At 35.8% G+C, this 26,916-nt stretch overlaps 1 protein-coding gene across 3 annotated transcripts in view; it reads left to right on the top strand.

Moving 5' to 3' along the window:
• Strip (striatin interacting protein) overlaps positions 1 to 26,916 on the top strand; it is a 239,683-nt gene that overhangs the window by 202,276 nt on the left and 10,491 nt on the right. The window contains exons 16-17 of one of the 3 annotated variants that reach the window (XM_081762661.1): positions 8,917 to 8,976; positions 20,974 to 21,142. In XM_081762661.1, coding sequence (XP_081618787.1) covers positions 8,917 to 8,976; positions 20,974 to 21,135 — 222 coding nt within the window. In that variant the 3' untranslated portion in view covers positions 21,136 to 21,142. Of the gene's footprint in view, positions 1 to 8,916; positions 8,977 to 20,973; positions 21,147 to 26,916 lie in introns of all 3 variants that reach the window. The other 2 variants (XM_081762662.1, XM_081762663.1) reach the window with 2 other exon arrangements.

The following is a 26,916-nucleotide window of genomic DNA, read 5'->3' as shown; positions in this document are numbered from 1 at the left end:
CTTTTGTGCAAAAAAATATACACCTAATTGTAACGGTGTGTTGTGTATCTGTTTGAACAAAGTTAGTAGCATTCTGAATGGCATGCATTTCAGGCTTCGACTGGTTGTGTTTAATGACATAATGCTTCACTAGACCTTCGACTCCATCACACGGTCCTTTTCCTTGTCCACTTCTACTAAAAATCTATTCTGAAGAAGCTGCTAATTTTGAAAGTTCATAGAGTTAAAAGCGGTTTTTAAAATGACTAACAGCCTCATCTGAGATTTATGCAAATTCTGGTTAGTTTTCTTTGGTCTTCTGAAGTGCTAGTAAACAAACAATAAGAAGAACGCTGTCGTATGTCATCACTTAATGTTGTGAAACGTTTGTCTCATTGTTGCAATTGGTCATTGCTGTAAAAATTAGTATTTCATCATTTTACCAATGGTAGCCTGGTAGCCCTATACTTTTCGGGCAGATGTTTTCGTTTCATCTTTAATACGGGAAATGTGATTTCACGTTGTTTGCACATTCTTTGCTCATTTTTAAAATTTGATTATGAAATCCAGAGGCAAATTGGCTGTTCTTGCTTTGAGAATATGTAGTACTCTTAGATCTACAGCTCTTGTAATATTTTCAGAATTTTGAGAGTGGTGTTTTTGGAAGAAAAGAGAGAGAGAGAGAGAGAAGTCGTACAGAGGTTGGTTTTGAACGTAAGTCTAGATCTACTTGCTTATACTATGTAGCAATAACTGTGCTTTAAAAAAAAAAATCGTCTATTTGTTTCAAGGCTTTGTGATTTGCCAATTTTTTAAAAGTATAAAATATGACATTCGTCTTTGACTTCCGCATGATCATCTTTGACGTGCTGTATCTCCGGTATACACTTTTTAACAAACTAATATATATATATATATATATATGTTTTTTTCTCAGATTCTCTCATAGTTTGACGTTTTCAAATTTCAGGAAGTTTCAGACAGTGATTTCCACCCCTCTGTCTATCTGGGGATGGATTGTCTCAAAAATGGTTACTCTGGTTAGATTAGATTGATATAGTATAACATCCAATGGTAGGCTGTGACGATAATGATAGTCAAATAGTCAGTCAACATTATTTAGTAATTTCCCACAAAAAAATCCTGTATATGGACCTCCGATAAGTATACATACATTTTAACTGTATACATATTGTGCGAAATATGAAGCTGTCAGTTGACGAACGATCAAAACTTTATTTTCAGTTCATATTAATAAATAATACTATCCTTAGAGAAAAAAAAAAGTATTTCTACACAGAAAAGGAACAAAATTGTATCAGTGGAGGGGCCGCGGTGGCTCAGTGGTAGAGCGTTCACCTCTGGTGATAGGGGTTTCGGGTTCGATCCCAGCCCCTGCCAAGTGAACTTTGTGATGGACAAACACCGTATGCGTGGGTTTTCTCGGGGCTCTCCCGTTTCCTCCCACTTTCTTCATTCCACCATTTCACTCATTTCTCATCATCATCGTCTCCTTTAGCCTAGCTGGCATAACCGTGGGACGTAAAACTCAAAAATTTCATTTCATTTTCATAGTATCAGTGGAATTTAACCCTTAGAATCCCGGAAAAAATACTGACGTTAAATACCACTGGAGTCCATTGGACCCCAGAACTAAAGATTCATTATTTTAGTGCTATTTTCTTCTAAATGAGGAATGGAATGGTTAACAATCTTTAGGATTTATTATCATTACAGTATAACAGTGATTTAGTTATCAGTTCTTGTAACGTTCACATATTTCAAATTCATAATTATGCATCCTGGATAAGAATATTATTTTATTATGTCCAAAAGTGCTTTTACAAGTTTTTTTTTGTTATTTACCATACTTAATATACAATATTTGAATTAGGATATTTAAAGTGTTTGTTTTCATTTTACCACTTTCCAATTCTTTTACAATTTTCTGTTTACCTTACATATTTTTGGAAACATAATAACTAATTTCATTGTAATACCTACTATATTATTTTTCATAAACACCACGTTTTAACTGTTTTATAACTAAGAATAGACAAATTGTTCAACATGTTGATGCAATATATTTAGCCAACAACGTAACGTTCATTACAAAGAGCTTAATCACATGTCACGCACAACTTTTTATTGCAAACACTGTGTTCATTGCATAGTTTTTGCAACTCGTGCAAGGTGATCTGATTTTTCTGTCTTTTCCGCGATCACATATGGAACAACGACCTTCGGTAAGATCCATGACCACTCTTTTATGTTGTTCAATTTCTGTGAGATTTTCTGAGTTCTTCCTCATGTTTACTTCCATCTTCCGTCTTTCCTCATGTTAAGTTTGTTGTACTGTAACATATAGCCCAAATTTTAATACAATACTTTTCCGGTTTTGAAAGAATATTTGCCTCTGATAGTCAGTAATTCGACTCATCTACTGTGATATTTGGTCTTTGCACAAACGCTTCTCTCAAATAACCATTCCACATAATAAAAAATCCCTTGATTGATTCTAATTTATTGGAAGGTCTAGCTCCGCGTTTCTCGGCTGCATTATCAAATCGCATCACTCAAGATGTGAAATCTATTACGACTTGTTATCTTGGAAAATATTGGACGCCCATCCGAGCGACTCCATAATTGATTGATATATTCCTTTTTGGATTTGTACACACCAATAAGTAACATTGTAGCTAGATACTTATCCATTTCGTTCCACCGATCACGAAAAACTATTTGTTCCTTTGTGTTTGTCCATTTATATATCAATTTCAGAAGCGGAGGCCGAAAAAACAATACAAATACAGATGATCTTGAGTCACATTCTCTAGCTGCAAAGTGTGATGATTCTGCGTTTTCACTAACAACGTTTCTGCTTGGCATTCTACATTGAATCGCTGTACGTAGTTGAACATGCCAAATTTCAACAGTTTTTGAGATAATAATATTTCATTACCTGAGGTACTTGGTTGACCCAATGTCTCCTGTTGATTATAATTTACATCTGAACCACAATCACTGCTTCCTCCTTCCAAAAAAACATCATTTGGTTCATTGTTGACATCTGAAGGTAAGTAGTCGCTGTCTTCCTCAGAATCCAGACTTTCTTCCATACGAAGGAATTGAGCAACTTGATCACAAGTAAGGTACTTTCGTCCTCTTCCATGCATTGTCAATGCACAAAACACTACCGAAATCACTAAAAACTTTCGAAGTCGCACTTCCGTTTTGTCGTCTATATTGTATTGAAAGATTATTTCAATCTAAATAATAAAAGTCAAATTGATAGCTAGAATTTTTATTTTACTTTGACTTTGAGTTTTACGTCCCGTTCAGCAGCGAGGCTATATGAGACGTGGACCTACTGATTAACGTGGAATCCGAACCACATGAGCTCCCGCCGGGAATCGAACCCGGGTCTCCCACGCCAAAGGCGCGTACGCTAACCGCTTAGCCACGAAGTAGCTTCTGTATTTTACTTACATTTTGAAAGAAACTTGTAAAAATCATAAGGAATACATTGTCCTTTTTACAATATTGGTGTTATTGTTTATCATAATTTGCACTTGAAATATATAAAATTGATAATTTTATAACTAACAGTAGTAACAAATCCATGGCGCCCTTTATTGGACACTTAAGGAAAGAGGCAGAGAAAATCCAGAATCATGGAGTCCATTGGACCCCATCTGGTAAACAATGCTACATCATTTATTTCTTCAGAGAAAATAATAAGGAAACAAAATGATACTTACGTACCAAAAAGAACGATCAAAAATAGGAAAAGTAACGGCTTAATATTTAATTCGAGTCAATCTAATACAAACGGTAAACTTCCGAACGTAGTCGTGGGGTCCAATGGGTCCGACTGGGAGTTCCAGGGTTAATTATTTGCTCAAAATGTGTCGTTAAAATCAGGTATTGCGTCACTTTTCTCTATATTCAATTATAAAAAATAAATAAATACACAGATAAAAAGTAATGAAGAATTTCGGGCTCATCATACAAAAATACATGTAAAATAGCTTTTTACTTCCACGAAACAAAATCTTTCTTGGTATTATCACTTCCAGACAGTAACAACTTTCCTTCATGATAATATTTTCATACCGCTTAATTGATTTTGCCGAGTACGATAAATTCAGTATTTGGTGAATTATTTTTAATCAGTATTTAGTATTTTATTTTAAATCAAACTATATTGATCCGTATTACAAGGGACAATCGGAGAAAAAGATTACAGAGCCTATTATGGTTTATGTGTGAAACATAGCTGGAAGTTCGGCACTTGACCCTAGTCCTTGATGTTATCACCTTTTTTTGTTCAAACACTTCTCATAACTGTAGATGAGGTTTTTCATACCGTTTGCACAGAAATCGACAAAATACTCATAGCCACTGCACGACAGCGGTTCTGAGATGATCACGTCAGATAGTGGTAGCAGCTATATTCTGCTTTCGAGCAGGGAAAAGATGAAAGTCACTGAGGACTAGGTCAGGTCTGAATGAGGATGCTCTAATCATTCCCAGCGTAAACGCTGATTTTTTTTCTCTCTCGCTGATTGGGGTCTGGCATTATTATCCAGAAGAATCACACCTCCAATGGCATCCAGCAACTTATGAAGTGTCCTGCAATACCTTTAAGCATTCACGGTTATTTCCTGTTCCAACCATCAGTAACACATCTGATACTTCCCAGATCACAGTGCACAAAATCCTCGTGGGCGAAAGAACCACTTTGAATTTCTTCTTCTGTGTAGAAGATGCATGCGTCCATTCCATTCCTGCTTCCTTGATAGAGTGAAAATATACAATATTGTTTCACTACCAGTCACTACTTGGTGAAGAAAATTGTTTCCCTCCACTGCGTAACGCTGCAGAATGTTCAGTGACGTCACCATTTTGGTTGCCTTATGGTTCTCGGATAATGCCCGTGGCACCCATTTGCATACACTTTCCTACCAAGGATATTAACAACAATGTTCTGGAGAACACCATATAATAGTCTCAGCTTAACTGATATTGAGAATAATGTTCTTCGGTCCACATGAATACACTCATCCACAGGAGCACAGTTCATGTCAATTATTGGATTTACCGCTGTATCCAGGGTTGTCATTAACAATGCTGGTCCGTCCTTCTTTGAATGTGCGACACCATTTCGCTACATGTTACCTTGATATTGAGCCCTCCCCACACACTTCCACAGTCTGCCTATGAATGCCAGCAAGTGTAGTGTTTTTAACCCAGAGGAACCTTACCAGTGACCTCACTTCTATTGTTGACCAATTTTAAATGCTCCCTTCTCGGGTATACGTGGTCAGAATTCGAAATCCTGAAAGCTGCAACAAGACATGCATGTTATTAATCTACAAATAAATTTTCGTTAAATTTCAGTGAATAACGGAAAAGTTATATGATTTGTAACCTTTTTCTCGATCATCTCTCATAGTATATTAGTACGCAACTGGTCTTTTTCTACAGAATGTAATTTATTTATTTTTAAGTAAACATTCTACGAATTTCAAGTCTTTATTTAGAATTTTAGTACTGATCTAGGTGACTTAAGGGATTTCAAGTGGTTTCTTTCAGTTGATGCTTACAGGATTTTTTGTCATTACTAGCAATATATGTGCATTATGGTTTAGCGCCAATTTCATACTCATGAAAAATTCTACTTCTTCGACAATATTGAACTGTAAATTGCTTGTGTTCTTCGTTATGTTTTTCAGTTGGTGGTTGTCATTCACACCAGGAACCTTTTGTAACACAATGACTGAGTAACAATTCGATTAAAACATGTTCTAATCTGGTGACGATTGGACAGTATCCTTAATGGTCCCTCGGAATATTAATCATGCTTTGTTCTATAGGATGGTTTTTGTGCATATGCTTGGAAGTGAAAGTCGGGTGTTACAATAATAGTATACACAAGTAAGAGTACACAAGTTTTGAAAGAGGACTCACTAGGTTTTATTGTAAATAAAAGTATGTTCAACTTATTTGGTTTTGCCATTATATAAAAATCAGTTGGTATCATCCCTTCATGGTACATAATTTCTGTTCATAATGTAAATTCATGTCCCAGTATGTAGTAGATTAGTTTCTGACTGAAGACACGAAGAATGAACATCAGCCTTTGAAGCATATATCGATGAGAAATAAATTTGAAGAAAAAGGCACTTGAAAGTGAAATGAATCTTCATTTTCATAAATCAATTTGAAGTGGATAGTCATATTCAGAAGCTATATTATTTTTAGTGCTACTATTATTATTTTGCTAATAATTATTAATTCTAATTTATGTAGGAGATTGTTTCGAATAAATAATTGGAATATATTAAAATAGATTGCATTAACTAAATCTTAAACTTCATAGTTAAAGTAGGTAGTGTGCATATCAGTGATACTCAACCGGGCTACGTAAGCTCCAAGAACGTAATCAGTTGTGTGAGAAACATTTTCACTATTGTCAATATTACAGAGTAGATTGACTTGCTCATAATATATATATGCGTATTATGTCATGTAACTTTCCATTAAACACATCTGCCTTTGGTACACATTGTACCGGGTTCTCTTCCTGTGGATGCACAAAATTTTTGGTATTGTTCCATCTTGAAGTAATGAGTGGCGAACTCTGTTCTAGGAAAGCAGAATAAACACCGATGGAAGCATATGTACTGAAAACACATCATCCAGCTGACTCGTCAGCAATTTTCCTGAACATTAGCTTTCGTGGTATACTAAATTGAACATACAGAATCGGATTTCAGACGAAACTGCTCAAATTTGACCACAACGCTGTAGGAGGAGACCAATGGTGCCACGAACATGCTACAAGGACCCTTGATGACTGAAAATGTTCGGTTTGATCAAATGAGACATCGTTCTCCTTATTCCTCCTTCTTTATGTATGGTGAACACCCAAACAAGCGTATGATCCACATTGTCTCAGCCAATTCTGAAAACTGGCGACAGTTCTGTGATGATGTGACCCGAAATGTCCTGGTTTACAGTGACTTTTGTATTAACTAGCCGATCGCACCACTGTACGTAATCATGACGCCATATTTTAGGATGATTTAGACAGCTGGAGCTGTTGCAGCATGATTTGAGGAACATCGGGATGCAGTTGAACCCCTCTCCTGGTCCGATCAGTTCCCGAACCTGAACATAATTGTTGTCTGTTTGGGAGACACGAATCTGCCACAGATTTCTGACTGCATCATCTTTCACGGAACTGAGTGATGCACTGCACGCGAAGTAATGTAATATTTCACTTTCTACCATTCATGACCTCTATGACTCCATTTTATACTAGCGTACACGCCTATGGCGTGGAAGACCTAGGTTCGATTCCCGGCGGGAGCTCATGTAGTTCGGATTCCACGTTAATCAGTAGGTGCACGTCTCATATAACCTCGCTGCTGAACGGGACGTTAAACTCAAAATCAACTCCACTTCCATTCCATGCTACATCAGAGTTCTTTAAAGAGGGCAAAAGGTAGTACAGACAATGCGATATTAATCTATTAAGTTGCACTTTTTCAAGATGTTTCCATTAAATTGATACGTACCTGTATATAATCGGACAAAAACTGCTTTCATGTTTCTTGTAAATAAACATGAGGAACTGTTAATCACATAATTGTTCACAATGTAGTTCATTGAGCAGCGTAGTTTACTACTTGTAGCACCAATGGTGGTGTATTTCATTGAAACTCTCTGCAGAAACTGTCACATTTTTTAAAGATGATTTTGACATAAGGCAATCTTTTTATGTAGTTAATAGGTTTCCTATAATTCCTCCAAGTAATTATTTTCACAATTGACTTCTTTATCGTTATAGTCTACTATAATTGGATATTAAAAGAGAATGTGTCGTTGTCTTTTAAAAAGTGAATTTGGGATAGATATGTTTTGTTGTTTATCGAACTAGACTTGAAGTTAGACGTCTAATTTTTAGATCAGCCTTAAACAGCATATATGATGTAACATAATTTATTATGTTCAGCCTTTCGTTCTCTTCTGTTGATTGATATACATTTATTGAGAAAGAAACAAAAAGCTCTTTTCTCTACTGTACGTAGCATATTTAGATACACATGTTTATATGAAAAATGTCAAGTTGATGTTAAATACAAATACGCCTGTTTGTTTAATCCTACCTACAGAATTCTGAGGATGATTTTATAACATGATGTACTGTTGGTTGATGAAATTGTGTGAGCTACGTTATGGCTTACTGATCTTGTGCATTATGTTAAAATTTTATAATGAGATTTGGTAAACATAAGAGAAATAAGAGATTTTACGATGTTAGGATATTTTCTTGAAAATGATTAACTGTTTGATAACACGATTGTGAATTAAAATGTTCTAGAATGTCACTTTCTTATTTCTTACTTTTCTAATTAAGTAAATTAATTTCATTCATATTATATGGAGGGTGGGATATGGAAAATGGATTGAGGTTTGAATAATTTTGAAACTAAGCTGTCAATTCACTTGTTTATAATATAGTTAATAAATCATATGCATTTAAATACTTAGAAAAACGTAATTAAATGTGAACTAGGTTGTTTTTGTAAGAAATGTAATTTATGTACATCAAACATTTTGTGCACTTTAGTCAACTATATTAGGGTCTGCATTTTCCTTCTCTGTTTATATCAAGCATAATTTATTCTGGAGAGATTTTTTTTTTTTTTAATAAAGAATATTAGCCGTTATTAGGTACCTATCGCGACATTAAAAGATTGTCAATATATTTATGTTCTTAATGTAAAGATATTTTAGTTAGGTTAGATTGTTGTTTACCTTAACTTTAATTTGTTTACTTAACCTCGATTTTTGAAAATTAAATCTTTGTCTGATGATTTGTAAAATTATTACAGTTTACATGCTTCAGAATACTATTGCTTTCAGGTGATTGGATTAGATCGGGAAAACTTTTGCCCAGAAGAAGGACAGCTAGAACCTATTGAAGTAAGAATCTGCTATATTCAGAATAAGTTCATCTTAAGTACTTTCATTTGTAGTATAACATGTTGCAATAGTTAAGTGAATACAGAATAAGTATTCCACTAGACATAAACTATATTGTGAAAGTGCGGTTAAAAATATGTATATGTCGATGTTCTATTACCTATTTTCAGTCTAAATTTGAATGTGAGGATGTAATTATTGCTGTAGTGCCTTTCTGTAACTTGTTCTTCTCAAGTACACATACCCATCATACGTGAGTATCCTTAATTAAGTTACTGACTGGACTTGAAGTAGATACCTTCATTATCCTTTAAATGTTATTCGTAATATATGATTTTTTTTTTTTTCACAGTCTCATAAAAGAGGATCTGCTTTTGTCACAGTGCACATAAGATACTTTGTATGTACGATGATCATGAAGTTTTGCTGGCGTCTACTATTAATCCATTGTTCTCGGGATTGCTGCCAGACTGAATGTTGCTGTGCTGAGCTTTCGTTACCATACACAGATAGACAACAGCCAATAGGAACACAGCAATTCCTTTAGACTACAATATAAATTGTACGACCAGCGCACTCCAGCCCATAGTTTTGAAGATGTTACCGCTTTATGGTAACGAAAGCTCAGCACAACAACATTCACTCTGGCAGCAATCCCAAGAACAATAGATTAATACTTTGTATGTACTTTGTGAATTTTCAGCACAGTAAATCTTGTGAATTTTCAATACTGTAAATTTTGTAAATCCCTAAAATCTTTCCACGTAACAAATATAGAGGCTATTTTCTGTTTTATATTATTAATACTTTTCTGAGATTATTGTCTGAAGTTAAATTCTTAATTTCGTCGGTGTACACGACATAGGACGTCGGTGTGTGGCTTGGGTCTAAAAGGGCCAGTGTCACTTTTTGGCAAGAATGAGATACTCTTCAATTTTAACGTCTACAAATGGACGTTTCCTTGTGCAACAAGAGCAAATGCCAACACGAAATAGTTTGGAATATATAACATTCATATTAACATTTGATTTTCTTGCACAAGAAAATATCCATTTATAGGCGTTAAAATTTGACGAACATCTTGTTCTTGAATTTCGTCTAAACATTTATTGGCTATGACTGATCGATAAATCGAATAAAACCGTATTCGTTTAGAATATTATTTCAAATTGCCTCTACTGTGTAAGTAGCGCACCCCAAAACAAACGATCTTGGAAACTGGAAGTAGGTATATAGTACCATTATTGCTGGCTGGAGTTGTGATGCTAGTGCGCGATGAAGGTACCTATTACAGGCTTTAATATTGCTTCTAGTCTTAACGGCTGTGAGAAAAAATATAAACAAAGGTATAATGTAAAAGCAGTGTTGTGAAGCAACATCGTTCCTTGGCCGATCAGATCTCTCAACTTCTATCCTACGGAACGTGAGTGTGACCAGCTGGGCATACAAAGGTGAGTCATAAGACTTCCATAACCCAAACAGCAGGCACGTGTATACGCAGTGATCTACTGTAAGTACAAGATCAAACTGGCCCAATAGGTGGTGTGGCAAGTGAATAATTTGACACGGAGGTTCTTACTATCTCCGTATCTTGAGTCAGCTTTTAATGGCAGTGACGGCGAGTGCTCAACAACTTCTGATACATGAACTGTATCAGTTCGGACTCGGGCATAACGCTGCGTCAGCATCCCATAGTATTTGTGACGCAAAAGGAAAGGTGATGTGAACCACAGCATAGTAACTCGTAGATTCCAGAAATTTCGCGCAGGTTATAGAAATGCCGGAAGATCAGTAAGGTCTGGCCTCCACATGGTAAGAGAATCTGGGGACGATACGCCATTGAGGAAGTTCAGTGTGTGCTCGTAAAATCTTGATGGACACACATTTGTGGGTTATCACGTTTCACTCCCGTATATTATTCGTATTATATTCAGACCTAAATTCCCCATTCATTACTCAAAGGGATTATACTACAAAAGCAACTTTTGTTTTTTGTATAAGTTTATGAATGTTTCTTATGTGATCTTTTTATAGTTTTTTATTATTATTATGCAGTTGCAATCAAAGAAAAATTCTAAATATTGTTTCGTTCTAATAATGTTTACTATTGATAAAATATATCGAAATGCTGTACTTTGCGGGGGAAGGGGGGGGGTCATACAAACCGCACGAGAGGCATTTATTGAAATCAGAAGTATCTTTGGTACCTATTTAATGTATAAATGGGTCAGAGCCAAAGTGGACTCAAATAATTTGTACCTTTATTCACTTTTCTTACTCATATGCAAATTAAGTCGTTGCATTCCTTTAACTTGGACTAATAAAAGTCGTAGTGAACTAACTTGGACTTAATTAGTTCTTCTGTACTCTTCAGTATTTTGAAATTGTCCATATGTAATTCTGTATAATGGTTTCACTTATGCAACTGTTTATCTTTTTGTCCTTCTCAAATGACTGTTGACAATTAGACAATTATATTAGAAGTATGTAAAGATCAGTACAATGTATTTTATCAGGAGTCCTTCATGAGTGTGTCGGCAGACGTATTGCATTTGTAGCAAATTAGTGCCGGTTTCGAGTTCAAATAGAGGACAATTTGTTTCGGATGTAAATCGAGAAATTGTATGGACTCCGCTTTAAGCTTAGGGTATATGTGACCCCTTCCAGCATAACCCGGTTGTTGCATAATAACACCAAGGTGAAACAAACTTATTTCTGTCCATATGTGATATAAATACCTAGAGCAAATTATTTAAACCAAAAAAAAAATAAATAAATAAATAAATAAATAAATAAATAAACTAGTTTAAACAAAAGAGAAAAAGGTTTAAAACAAAAAAAACTTTTTTTTTTGTTTTTTCAATAAAAAACATGGTTTTTACCAACCCTGCCACCCAACCAGGGTGCCATGATAGAGGGTCCTGCTCTATTCGATGCACCCTGTGAAATTTTCACATCTCATGTTGTGTATATGGCTATCAAAATTTTGGAAACTCATAGGAAAATGCAACTGTCCTGATAAGGGGGGCAGCATTGTTAACCTACATAACAGCTGATTCATCAAGAAATAGTCATATAAATCATGAATGGTTTCCAAAGGAATACTACATCATTCCTCATGCAGCGCAGAACTGAATTTCATTAGCAAGGATGGAGGGAGATATCTGCTCCGAATTTTGAGCTCCAGAATTAACAAGAGCTGTTCAGTAATATTGAAGTCTGGAAATGGGGTGGGCCAGGGAAGGTATACACTTTCAATACACTTTCAGTTCGGCGCAATATTCATGAAACCACATCTCAACATCTCCAGCAGTGTGAAGTGGTGCATTTTCATGTTAGAAATTGGTGTCATTGACCGGAAACACAATCTGGATGATAGACGTGGTCACCTAAAAAGTCAGTATAATCATTCACTGGCAGTAGTATGTTCTGTGAGCGTAATCACAGGACTCATGGGATATCAGGAAATTGCTGTCCACAGCATCATAGATCCGCCACCGTGTTTCAAGGTAGGGAGCACAGAGTAAAGAGCATAAGCTTCGTTGAGTGTTATATATATCATTATTGTTGATGATCAATGGTTTGGAAATTTCGACCTGACCGCAGATGTTTGAGTGATGCAACTCCTGTCAGACTGATTGTCGTAACAGGCTGTTCCAGGTGTATTGGATTTTACTGTCATTTTTGCCGCATTCGTTCTGCGGTCTTTGGTGATAATCGTCTTCGATTTTCGGTGAACCTTGTCACTGAGGCCTTTTTTCAGTCTACTATTACTCCTTGCGGATGTTTTTTTTGCCATGAGTTTCGTAGACTGTCATTACCTTGAAAACTGTTCCTCGTGACTCACGTAACTCACTGACAACCTTAGATACAGTTGCACCAACGTACTCCCTTCCCACAGTTTATCCTTTGAAACTCGATGTCTCCCATTTTGCATCGCCACTGTTTGTTCGTCAGTACATAATTTCGCTGCTTCTTGTTTGACGGACTACAAACACAACCTTCACGCTACTAACAGCGGCTGGGCGCTGACACACATTCTGAGTTTTACACCTCACACATTTACATATCATATATATATATATATATATATATATATATATATATATATATATATATATATACACTTATATTATATATTGTGTATATATTATATACAAGTATGCACATCATTGTGTTACCTTTTCATGCCTATACGGACTTCTCGTCACATAAGAAATAAACGTTACTAATACGTAACTCTGTTGACACTCCAAACGTATAAGGCAGTGTGATCGACTGAGAAAATTGAGATTGGAATTCACCAAATTCTAGAGATACACAATTTCCTATTTTATCGTAGAAACAACATAAAGGATACTTATGCAGAAAGTTGTTCGGTTTATATCCAACCGATTTGCAACGCTGTTGTTACCTGTGAATTTGCGTCTGAAATAGGAAATTAACCTTGTTATCACTGTGGTGTCTCAATTTGCAGATGCTTTAGAGTCATGTTTGTGCTAGTGAAGAGCGCCGAAAGTAAACAGGTATTGGGAAAGATACATCACTGCTTGTTTCCACTCACATTTTTCGTATAACTTAAGTATGAAACAGTGTCGAGAAAATGTTTACCTATCGGAGTTGATCAGGCAAAAGCAAACGGGAATTCATGCAGGAATATTCGCCAAGAAAAGGGGTCAGTTTGATGTTACCAGCTAAAATATCGCTGGAGCTGCTTCGTAGAATTCGTCAACTGGCAGGGCAGGAGAATCCAGCACTCCAACGTCACATGATCCAAAGATTAAATCTGGTGTAGTCCATGTTTGACACAGCCTCCGCTTTTGCAAATCTTTCCGCGTCTTATTGTTGAACTTAGAACAAACTGCTGCAAATTCTACGAAAGACACTTGGAAGGAGGCTAAAATGGAAGAGACTTGTCATATTGGATGAGGCCTACATCTATCTCACACGTAATGATAACATTCGGACAATTACATACCGTGACACATCTGCAAAGGAATGAACCGAGTTCTACCAACCAATACAGAGAAAATCTGTCGCGTGGTTACGATGCGCAATCTGTACGATAGGGAAAATTTTAGGAAATAAAATGGATAGAAACCTCAATTTGAATGCTACCTGCTTTCAGAAATCTATCATAATCCCAATTTGTCGGAAGGACATCCGTCGTTTGTACGGAGCCAACAAGAACAGGAGTGGATCCACATGAATAAAGCGTCCACCCATTCCCTCAGGTTTTATTACGACATGAAGTAGGAAACGAATCCTTTCTGTTCCTTTCATGATATTTTTGTCAAATTCTCTGATTCTTGCACAATGAATTCCTTCATATTTTACCTATTAAAACGACATCTACGTCACCTCATTGGCTTATAAAAGCCTCCAGGGAGTAGTGGGATAGAATTTCTATGCCTGTGTTCCAATGTAGTTTGTTACAGTGAAAATTGCGATGTCGGGCAATAGTTCATAAACTGATAGTCCAATAGAACACAGCCGGTGGGGGTGGCACGGTTTTTAACAGTGTTATTAGACTTCGTAAATCAATCGGACATAAGTCGAACAACATTCTGTACATGGTTGTGTACAGATAGTGATGAGAGTGGTCACATTCCTCAACTGAAGTAATATTTTTGAGAATAGTACTAGTAACATGTATTAGAAACAAATTATTTTTATAGATGATCTTATTATCGGAGAGGTAAAACACATGCATAATCTCGATGAAATTTACAGGTATAAATAAAGTATTTGAATTGATTTTGGGATTCCTTATACCAAAGGGAACAAAACGTACCAATAAACATGGTATAAATATATAAATAAATAAAGTCCAAAATTTATTTATTTTTATTATTTTTATTTTTGTAGCATTTTTGTTTAAAACTCGAAACCATAAAAAATGTATTAAAATGTAGTTAAACGCTAACTTAAGAATATCATATCCAAAGAACTCATTCACAATACATTTTCGATGAATTGACAGTTTCATTGAGGATACAGATGTGAGACTTCTTGCGTCTTGCCAGTTTCTTGAATTTTTTTGCTTGAAACCTGAAGGTTTCTAGGTTTAATTCATGCAAGAATAAGACAGCAAAATATGTGCATAAAAGTTCACCTAACACTGTTTTTGCGATTGAATTTGTAATAAGTAAATATGTAATGAAAGTTAAATAGCTGATTAATTGGAAAGTTTCCAAATTAAAAACAAAATAAATTATATATATATAATTTGTAAATAACTGCATCTAATTAAATACAGAATATCGTTTCACTGTGTTTTAAAAAAAGTGTAGATTTATTTGCTTTTTACTGAGCGAAAATATAGTGAAGAATAGTTTGAATAGTTTGAAATCGACATATAACAGATGTAAGTGATTGCGGTGGTCAGTTTCACACTGCGAGAATTGATTTGACAGTGAAGCGGAACATTTCTGAGATCTTGTAGTGTGTAGTGTTGCATTGTTACTGTGAAACTATTAAAAGTAATTTATTTATAAGTATATTTTTAAATAAGGCCACATTTGATGTCATCATATTAGTGGTAGAAATTGTTTCACTATGTCAGTTAAGAGTTAACATCCTTCAATACATACAGAAGCCCAGAGAATGTATAGTTCTATGTATGAGTGAGATAACATTTTACAGTTTTATTTATTTAATTACTCACAATATTTATTTATGGGACGCTGCGTGTGTTCTTCTTGTGCCCAAAAATATAGGTAATTTAGTGAACAGTTGAAATCGATAATTGTGATTTATTTTTGAAAAATGATATAAACAAATTTTTGTATTTCATAAATAATTCTACAGCATGGCATGATTAATTAATTACTTAAGTTTTAAGTGTGTTGATTTTCGTATGATTACAGAATTGTATTGGAGTAGCTTCTAGAACAGAATTCTGATACTGCCACTGCAGAACCCGATAATCTATGGTAACTGAGTGAGAAAGTTAGTACAGTGGTGCGTTGCTTTTACTTACAAATACCGGTAGTCATGAAACTCACGCATAAATTATAGTTAAAATGTAGTGTTTGAAGGCTGATTTTGAGATCTACATTAAATTTCCTCTTTTGTATCGATGGGACAAGTTATAAGGACAGTTTGATGTTTGTTTTGTTATTTCTAACATTTACGTAGTTTACGGGGGAGAGAAGCTACTGAAAGGATCTTGGGCCAAAACCTGCGTGCCGGGCCAGAACATGCCGAATTTTGATTAAAAAAAAATAAATAAAAAAAGAAGAAGAAGATAATATTTTATTTTGAAAATAAGTTATAACCAGTGTATATCCAGTTTACGCTAAAAATATTAGCTATGTATGTTGCGAAGATTATTTGAATGGAAATAGGTAGGGCTGTATATTAAAGGTACTTCTCTGCTATTTGCGTTTTGGGATTGTGGAAAATTTGAAAGAAAATATTGCCTGAGTGATCGGTTGTGAGATTTTAACCGATAAGTCCTCATTGAGAGATCAGAATATTAACCGTTCACACCCACTCGTTTGGTATATATATGCAGTAAACAGCTAATTTCATAGGTATATATAGCGCGACTTAAAAAGTCTTTGGAGATCCTTTTATTTTTAAACCTGAGATGAAAATATAAAATCTGTACTTTGAGATGGTAGTAGAGGGGGGGGGGGGGCGCAATTTGTAGGATACATGGCGACCTTTCCTGCCATTTTGAAATCTCATTGTTGAATACAAGTTCGAATTTCAAATGGAGAAGGGGACATGTTGAATATCAGGTAATAACGGCGTGAGCTTAGGAATCCAAAGGCTTTTATTATTATTATTATTACATCTTGTACGCTTTGCACTCTATGAATACTGAAAGTTTGAAAATCTCCTTCCAACGATACGCAGTCAGGTAAGATGATCTAGTTGTCCATTTCACCGGACCTTGGCGAGCAATCCACTTCCCTTTGAGTTGTGCATCGAGCTATTGACACATACCAACGCCATACTGGGGAGGGGAAATAATGTTGAAGATAAATGAAAAAATTGTCGTCTGGGATCAGAAGGAAAGGAAACACATGTTCCTGCAAGGGGGGTCAGGTATTGTTGCGCCGTTAAGGTAGTGTCGATGGAAAATGCGCGAAGGATGCAGGTGTCTCATATTCCATACTGCGACACTTACCATACAAGACAATTACCCATGGCAACCCTTCGCCAACAATTCCCAGAACGTCTAATTTCGAGATTCGATGACATTCATTGGTCATCAAGATTACTAGATCGAACACCAGCAGACTACTTCGTTTGAGGTTATTTGAAGTCCTCAACAGCTGATGAAGTGAAGGAAAGCATCAGTATGGAAATTGCAGCCATTTTAGTTGATATGCGGCACATCATGCTGGCAATGAGAGACAGAGACCAGAAATGTTCTCGTCGTAATAGTTTTCACCTCAGAGACGTAATATTCAAAATTAATATAGCCTCCAACACTCAGGTATTGCAACAATGTATTAAACAAGGTCTGTAGTAAATTAAGATTATTACAACCCAAAATATTCATACTTAAAACGTGTCCCTCTTATCAATTTGGGAGACTCTGTGTAACTGTATGGGAAATACGGTGTACAACAAAGAAGGGAGTAGAAGTAGATATCGGGACGTTTAACGAAAGTTTGATTCTTGATAGAAGGAAACCAGATTCTAAAATTGAAGAACACGAGCAGGTCTGAAACGCAAATGAATTGTATTATATTACCTTATTGGTTAAGGAATCCTTTCAATGATGTGAAAAGTCAGACCCTACGAAGATTTGTTTCATTTATATATTTACAATACACAGTTATTACCGAAATTCTATGAATCTGTTATGACTATGAGGGATTATCTTGGCTGCCTATTAACTGAACTCAGATTGTGGTCAGTTAAGAGGAACTATTTCAAGAGTTTCGTAGTCGCAACAGAAATAGCAGTGGTATCTTAAATAGAAATTCTGGCCATATCTCTTTCACTAGAGTATGTGTTAGTTGTGGGGAAACATTGTGTTCATTAGAGGTGGTAATTTTTAATATTGAAGTTAAATTTCATAAATATTTCATTGAATTTCTTGAATATTTTGATTATATGTTAAATCTCGGAATACGCACAATTACACTACCTTTAATCACGCTATATAAAACTACATTAAGAGCAGTGAATTAATACAACTTGACGTTTAAAGTACCTGATCTGTATCAGTATGGACGCCATCATAAGTACAAGTACTACGTACATTAAATGTTCATTCGCAGCATCACTACTTTTCATGTGATAATCAATAGCATATCTTATTGGTACTATGTGGGGAGAGGAGAGGATACGCTTGCAGCGACGGAGAAATGAAATTAGCGGTGGCACAGGTGAAACGTGCATGCAAATGCAGAAGAGCTCAGAACACTTCCGTTTAACTCTTACAATATCTGATGACATCCTTGTTTATATTTCAATTTCTTAATATAATTGCAGTCTAGAGAAAATGTAAAATAATATTTACGTGTGCAGAAACATTGAATTTGCTAATAGTGTAAGAATAGGGAAAATTCTTTTAGAGACAAAAGAAAATTCAAATTCAAATAAACAAACGGCTGAAAAGCATCCAATTAGATATCATGTTGAAACTCAAGGTTATGTGATACTGTTATCAGGATATAAGTAAATGTGACTTCAGTAGATGAAAATTAAACTAATTAATAAAGAGAAAAAATATGTAATGTAGGGAAAAAGTTTGGAAAACCAAAATTAATGAGAAAATTAATAAAAACAAAATAATAAATAAAAATGTCATAATAAATAAAATATGAAAATAAAATAAACAAAATTGTGGAAAAGGGAATGAGTGTAGTAAGGCAATGTGTTAAGGTTAAGACCAGGGGTAGTTCGCGTAGGATGGTGATGTGTTTTTCCATCTCTCTCTGAGAATGGAAGACACGTATAATTTGAACACACAAAATGTTTGAAGTGTAGCACTGGGTGATGTGGAGACGTGAAGTTTGATGTTTCTCTGAGTTTGAGAATGTTAAATCTTAAATGTATGGTTGGTTTGGTGCAAGATTATCTAAGGTTGCCAATATGTTAGGTGTCTTGCGAGCAACAGTGTTAAGCGAGCTAAGGCGGTTATGGCATACAGAAATCATGAAAAAAACAACATAAACGAAGGGTAATTGTGGATGAAAGAGAAGCCTCAGTGACAGGATTCGCTGAGCATTGAAAAGGATTGTTACCAAAGACCGTAGGGTGAATGTAGCGAAAGTGACTGGAAAATCCAATCAGTACCTGGAACAGTCTATTGGGACAATTACAGTCCCACACGAGTTGCATATCTGGAATATTTATGGTCAGGTAGTAGTTTCCAAATCACTCAGCGCACCAGCAATGCTTCAGAGGAAAGAGAATGGAACTGAGAGAATGCAAAGTTTACCGCCGATGATTGGAAACTTGTAATTTGGTCCGATTAATTCAACAGACAATGTTTATGTATGACGGATGCTCAAAAAGCCTGTGCTTGAAACTGTCTCCTCTCTACCATGAAACATGGTGGCGGCTTCCTGGTGGTGTGGGACACTATCTCCTAGTGTTTCTGACATCGCAGGTCGCATTATTGCAAATAATTATGTGGATTTTTTAAAAAATTATTTTCTTTCCTAACACGTGCATCATTTGATTCACATGTTTCTGGTCAACGACACAATTTTCAAAGATGATAGCACGCCAACTCACACTTCTGTATTTCTGGGGTATGGTTTCATAAACGTCAGTCTGAACTACAACACACTTTCTGGCCCGTCTGACCTCAATATTATTCAAAACTTGTGGTCAGTTCTGGAGCTGCGGCTCCGGAGTAGATATCCTCCTCCATTCTTGTTGACGGAATAATTCAGCATTTCTCTGGAAATCATTGGTGATTTACATGCCTTCATTCCACAACGAATTAGAGCTGTTAGGTAGACTAACGTCTGTCCCCTACTTTATAATGTAAATTAATCATAGAAACTGTCTAGTTTCTGTATGATTGCAAGTTCAATCGATTTGACTGCTAAAGAAAGAAGTTAAAGAGATTTCATTGGATGATTTTTCACACCAGCATCCATATTGTCAAGTATCATTTGGGTTTCTAAGTTGTATTATCTTCATTGTACTCGATTGCCGGAGGAGTATATTTTCTTTAATTTCCAAATTCTCCAGAGGAGCATAACTGAGACTTTGGTCTTGTGCGCAGCACTAGTTGCATATCCATCATCAGTTTACATACATACCTACATACATTATTATTATTATTATTTAGCCAGTTTTCAATTCCCGCACACACTAACTTATTTGTGAAATTGTGGGAGGGAAAATGTTCAAAGCTAGTAACACCAATACTATCATGTATTAATGAAGAAGCGCAACACAATTTATAACAACTGTGTGCCATAAGACTTTTGGTTCACTTTCTAGCTACATAACGCGTTCATATTAATCACTTCAATCTTCTGAATGTAACTTTGTATTGTACTGCTGTTCTTAATATTCAGTGAAGCTTGAATGCTACACTCTACAACTATCAATAACAGTTTTTAGGAAAAATATTGTTCACAATAATCCCAGAGACTTGACTGACGTTTGCAGTACTTTGTTCAAATAGCCAAAGTTAGTACACGTATCTTCGATACGTAGGTTATATATTCGACTACCAGTGTGGTTTGAGTTTTCGATAATGTATACAGCATAATAATGGAACATTAGGAATACGAGAATATTCTTTTTTTTCTTCGAAATTCTACAAAGCCGTAAAGAGAGAAAAGTTAATATCAAAATTTCGATTATATGACATAGTTAATAATAATAATAATAACAATAATGAAATTTTAGTTGAAATAAATCATCTGTTGTTATTGATTGTACGTAATGATGTCTGCTAGTTTAACGTGCCCAACATATTATTATATGAATTCTGTTTTAGTTTCTCACTCACCAAATGTGTTGTGTACTCTGAGATAATTTTTCGTTCTGTTTTTGTTTTAGGATCCAGATTATGAGCCAGTAGATAACTGTATTACAAGTGTTCTTGGTCGTCCGGTGGAGCTGACTGAGGAATTTAAGCAACACTATGAATTGTGGCTTCAGCAAGAAGTGTATCAAACATCTATCGATTGGGACCAACTAATTCAGAATACTGCGTGGTAACATAATAGTAAGTAGGTATTATCTTTCACAATAAAATATGCATGTTTTGTGGAATAGTACATTTTGCCCCTTACTATGAGAATGAAACCGGTACGCTTAACTTTCTACCACCTGGCGATTTAATTAAGTATTTTAAACAAAATTTAAGGCCCAACCTTTAAAAAAATCGGTAAGTGTATAATTTTCCTCTTTGCAGTTCACACAAGACACAATAGAAGTATCATAGAACTTAATAAAAACAAGAAAATAAAACTACTTTCACAACTTGAAACTTACAACTATTAGCCACATATTTGCAGCGTACACGAACGCTGCTACATACTGTTCCGTAGCTTATTGGATCCGTACAGAGTTTACATCCACACGACCGATGTTCGATTTTTCGTTGCGCCGTACTTTTTTGTTTTTTCATTGCTCAAGTAGAAGAACAGCAAAAAGAAAAACATTGTTACAATTTTAGGTGTGATTCAACTTTTTGTTGTTTTGGTCGTCCGTCTGTCAACCTCATAGAAGGACGACCAGATAGCGTTAGGTGCCAGCAATGTTCTCAAGTTACCAAATACACAACGCATTCAAAGGCACCAAACACTCAATATTTAAAAGTTTCCAGCATGGTCAAAAAATAAATAAAATGTAACTGTTTACTTGAATGCTCCACGCCAATTAGGCTAAAGCAGAAGGATGATTAATGAAAATGAATGATTCTAAAATTAACTTTTGTATTCTCGCTCGGAAATCAAACCCGAAACCACATGCACTCAAGGCACGCGCGTTAGCTACTATACCAGCGGAGAGCGGTGCAAACCATAAAAATTCCCCATCAGTGTTGATACGAAAAATAGCTCTATATACCGTCATTTTAACGAAAGAGTGTAGAATTTCCTCTCATCGTTTATAGTTTAAATAACACTTTCGGGACATTTTGTTCATTGTGACTTACAAACGGAGCACTTAGACGATTTTCTGGTTGATAATCAGAAAAAGAAGGACAGCGGCTAAAATGGAACGTCTGGTCACTTTAGGTTCTTTAGATTTCACTGCCGCTCATAAAGGCAAGATTGTTGATCGTGCTGCTAGTGGTGAGAAGATGTTTTAATTGCATGAGATGTTAGTTTTAAACCTAGAACTGTGAGAAAGTGGCTAGATAGTCACGTGGAGCAGGGATACAGAGAATGCAGCGCCGTAACTTAGATTTTTTTTTTTCTGGGGAGGAGCAAGCATTAATATTTTGGGCCCTCCTGCAAAATTCGAAAGTAGGCTGCTGCTTTCGATTTTTCTCTTATTTTTATGTGCTCCTGGACCTGTGGGTCCTCCCGTACGCCTCTGGGCCCGTTCCGTACATGACAAAATAATCAAGTAGACAATATTGACAAATCTCAAAGCCATACGAATTAATATTATTTTTAGGGCTCCTAATAATAGACATTTTCTTACTGAAATGGGCCCACGACTCATTTTTTTATTTACCTTTTGTGTGCTCTTTTGTTTATGTAATGTAGTGAACCTGTTCGAAGCTTCATTTATAATTTCATGTTCGTATCGTATATGGAGTAAGAAAATTATGTCTTAAACTGGGCCCTCTCGAACGGCGGGGAGCTTCCCTGGGGATGGGGGGTAGTTGCCTTCCCCTTCCCCCAAAATTACGGCCTTGAGAGAATGGACTAGGTCAAAACCCTGAAGTGGAAGACTTCAGGCAACATCAGCGGCCCAAGATTAAGTTCTGGTTGAAGAAGTACGGAACCATCCTTTGCGTCATTAATCTATCTTCAAAGACAAAGCAGTTGAATTAGCATGCTCACGAGACAGTAAGACGGCGGCTTATTGCAACGGAACTCCATCACTTCAAGCCGTGCAGTCCAGATATACGTGTTCACAAAAGCACTCCGTGATTTTAGTTGATTATAAAATGAAAACCTTTCGGAATTTTGTGTTCAATTTTTGCTTAAAGGTATATCCACATAAAGTTTCATATGGTATATGTTCACTACAGGCACTGTATGTTTTCCCCACATGTTATGCGGCAAACATCTATTCGATAATCAAACTCACTTCACATACTTCGAAGCGTATCCGGCGTGATTATGTTGATAGCTTCTGTGATTCGTTCCTTCAGAATTTCCATAGTTGGGGTAGTGGAGTACGTACACTATGTCTTTGACGTACCCCACAGAAATAAATCACATAAGTAAGATCCGGTGACCTAGGAGGCCATTGAAGAAACACTTGGTCATTGCGTCCATCACGACCAATCCATCTGTTTGGCAGGTGCTCATTGAGAAACTTACGGACATTGCGATACCAGTGCAGTGGTGCTCCATCTTGTTGGAAAAGATAGTCACCATCCAAGTAACTTTCGCCAGACATACTTACATCTTAAAAACAAGGTCTATAAACTCTCCGTTCTGATATGGCATAGAAAACATTACACTTGGGTGAATCACATTGCACCCTCAGTGTGGCGTAGGGATTCTTCGATTCCCATATTCGCACATTGTGTCTGTTGACCTTTCCATGCAGGTGGAATCTAGCTTCATCACTGAAAATGATCTTGGACATCAGGTTATCATCATTTTCGAGTAATTGCTGGAGATCCGAACAGAACTGCAGTCGCTTTGGATGGTCTTCAGGTTTCAACTTCTGCACCGATTGCAGTTCATACGGACGAAAGTGCAAGCGATTGCGTAACCCCTTGCTAACCGTGCTTCTTTGGATTTGTAGTTCTTGGCTAGCTCTGCGCACAGATTTCTTGGGGTTCCACACAAAGATTTTTCAAATACGATCAGCAACTTGCTGCGGCACTGGTGGTCGGACGGAATGTCCTTTTCGCTTGTCAGAGATGCCCTTCTTCTACAAAATCTTTGTGCCACTTCAAAATTGACTTGTATAAAGTAATTTCACATCAAATTTGCGCATGAGCGCACGTTGTATAGACACAATACTCTTTGTTAAGTAAAATTTCAAAACACACCAGCTACCTTGCTGTTTGGCGAGCGCCATTTTGAATTTACTGCCATCTATCGGAACAAGGAGTGAATGTTAGAACCTGTAGGGAAGAAACAAAAATATTTTGAGTTAATGCATTTCCTGACACCTGATTTACAAAGATATTGCAAAAAGTTTTCATTTTATAAACAATCGAAATGATGGAGTGTTTTTGTGGACACACTATACTTTGAAAATCTTAATTATATTTTACGATAGCTTTTGTAAAAATACTGTATTTTCTAATTCGCAGGGAGCGTGTTAAATTCATTCCTTCATCCTCGGCTGATTCTATACTCAAGGTATTACTAGAAAAGAAAAAAATATATTTGTTTAGGAAAGTTGTCGTGGAACTTGTTTCGTGATCGATACAGTAAATTAATTCCTTATTGTTACTAACTTTATCTGCAACCAGGAGAAATCATTAAAAATCTCAAAGAAAACATGTGCTATGTTAGTACAAAACCCAATATACGAGGTGTAATCAAAAAGTACGGTGAATCATTTTATTACGAACAAAGTAGTAAGCATACATCAAATTATATGAACCAATCTTCTTCGAACCCCTTAGCTTTGCGATGCACTTATTGCAATGCTAGTTCCACGATTGGAAGCACTTTCGAAACTCTTCTTTCTTCAGGTCTTCAACTGCACCGTCGCCACCTTCTCAATGTCAGCAATGTTCTTCCTTTTAGCACAGTTTTGATTTTTGGGAAGAGCCGGAAGTCCCGTTGTGCTATATCCGGAGAGTATGGTGGATGTGGATAGACAGGAATATTTTTTCGGTCACAAACTCGCGGATCAAAAGCGAGGATCGGGGAACGAATTTCGCACTCTTCTCATTTGTAAATCAGCGGTTAAAATGCTTTGTACGAGTCCGTACGAGATGTTTAGTTCTTTGGGAAGCCCTCGATAGTCATTCGCCTGTGCCACTTTTTGCACGTTTTAATTTGTTTTTGACATTGAATATCGTTCCAATCGTATCTAGTCTTCAACCGACTCATTGGCAATTTTGAATCGCTCATATCACTTCTAGACACTCTTGAATTTCATCGCCATACACCGATTTTAACATTTTGAGTTTTTTTTATTTTTTTTTTTATATTTTATTTTATTTTATTTATTTATTTATTTATTTTTAAGCTTAAAACAAAGCTTAATGTTGATGCATTTCTCGAAATCCATGATGCACGACACACTCTGAACACGTCTTCATTGTTCTGCATCTGGAAGCCAGTGACTGACAACTCGTTCGAACTCAACACTGGCTGTCCCAAAGGTTCAGACTATCAGGCTTAGTACTTGAAATGGATAAAACGTCGATAGGTGGCGCTGTGCAACAGCATTCACTATACTTACTGATCATACCACGTATATGTTAACGAAAAGTATCGTGGAACACATTTATTTTTTTCACTGGAGATTCACTAAAAATTATTGATAGACATCAACCCCATGCAATGGAGTGATTCGGAAGCCTAAAATGAAGTATGTCATATTGCATCAAAATCGAATCATTTTTGAGAGTTATGAGAAAATTATTATTATTATTATTATTATTATTATTATTATATTAGTATCATATTATTTCAATACTGGTAGAGGAACTTGCTCTTTATACCAACTTTTTGTTGTCCAGTTTCAATTACACCCATTGGGATACCTTAAAGAAAATATACACTAACGTTGTATCAAATTTAAAAATGTTTTTGTGTAGTTTCTTTTAGAAAATCGCTCTCTATATGTGAAGATTCGCAACATTAGGTTGATTTTGTTTCTGCTTACTCCGTTATTCTCGTGATTGATTCTTGCAACGTTAAACAATAAAGTTATTTTGAAAGATTGGAGGAAGGCATACAGAAAGTTTCATTAAAATCGAATGTTTTACGAGAGTTATGGTGAAACAGACAGATGGACGAACAGACACACAAATGATACTGATTGAGTCAAATAGTTGAAACTTGCTACGTTCGTTTCAAGTACGTGTATATTTATTTTTGGGTGTAAGTTTATTTCTATTTTATTAATGGAAGAAAATCTAAAGCACTCTTACATTTGAGATACAATCGTACTTGTCTTATATTATTATCTTAATAAGCATAACTTTAATACTTTATAGCTATTCCTTCGAAGAAGGAAAATAAAAGTACTTGATGAAGGTTTGAACATGGACTAGCGAGGGTAAGAACGATACCTACTACGTCAAATATTTACGTGCTGCATGCCTGTGATAAACTTCAAACCTTCAAGTATTTTTTTATATATATATTTGTTATGTGGAACTTAACATATAGCAGTTTTTTTTTATTATTATTATTTTCTATGCCTGTTATACTATTTAGGTTGTGTGATGCGTAAACTGCATTTGCAAACACAATATATTTTATTTTTTTACCCCCAAGATTCACATCTTTAAACGTTTTAATAAAGTCAAACAATGAAGTGAACTGATTTTTCTGAAACCTTCCATAGTTAGAAGCGGCAGAAGATACTATCCCACGAGAAACATGCATTTTTTTCTTTTATTGCGTTAGATAATACAAATATGGTAGCAATAGATATTTTTAAAATAGAATATACAGGGGTAGGACAAAAAAATTTAAAACGATTACAAAAGTGTGAAAATCATACCTAGTATGGCGTGTTGCTTCCTTTTGCGTCTAAAACAGCTTGGATCCGACGTGGAATGGACGTATACAGCTCCTGAATCGTGGTGTGTGGAATTTTGTACCATTGTTCCTCCAAAACATGCTCGAGTTCCTTAAGGGATGCTGGTGGAGGGTAATGAGACTGAACACG

This window comes from Thermobia domestica, chromosome 6 (genome assembly GCF_964235325.1).
Source record: "Thermobia domestica chromosome 6, izTheDome1.hap1.1, whole genome shotgun sequence".
Taxonomy (NCBI): Eukaryota; Metazoa; Arthropoda; class Insecta; order Zygentoma; family Lepismatidae; genus Thermobia; species Thermobia domestica.
The sequence above is the reverse complement of the archived record's forward strand: the minus strand, read 5'-3'. Positions and strand labels throughout refer to the sequence as shown.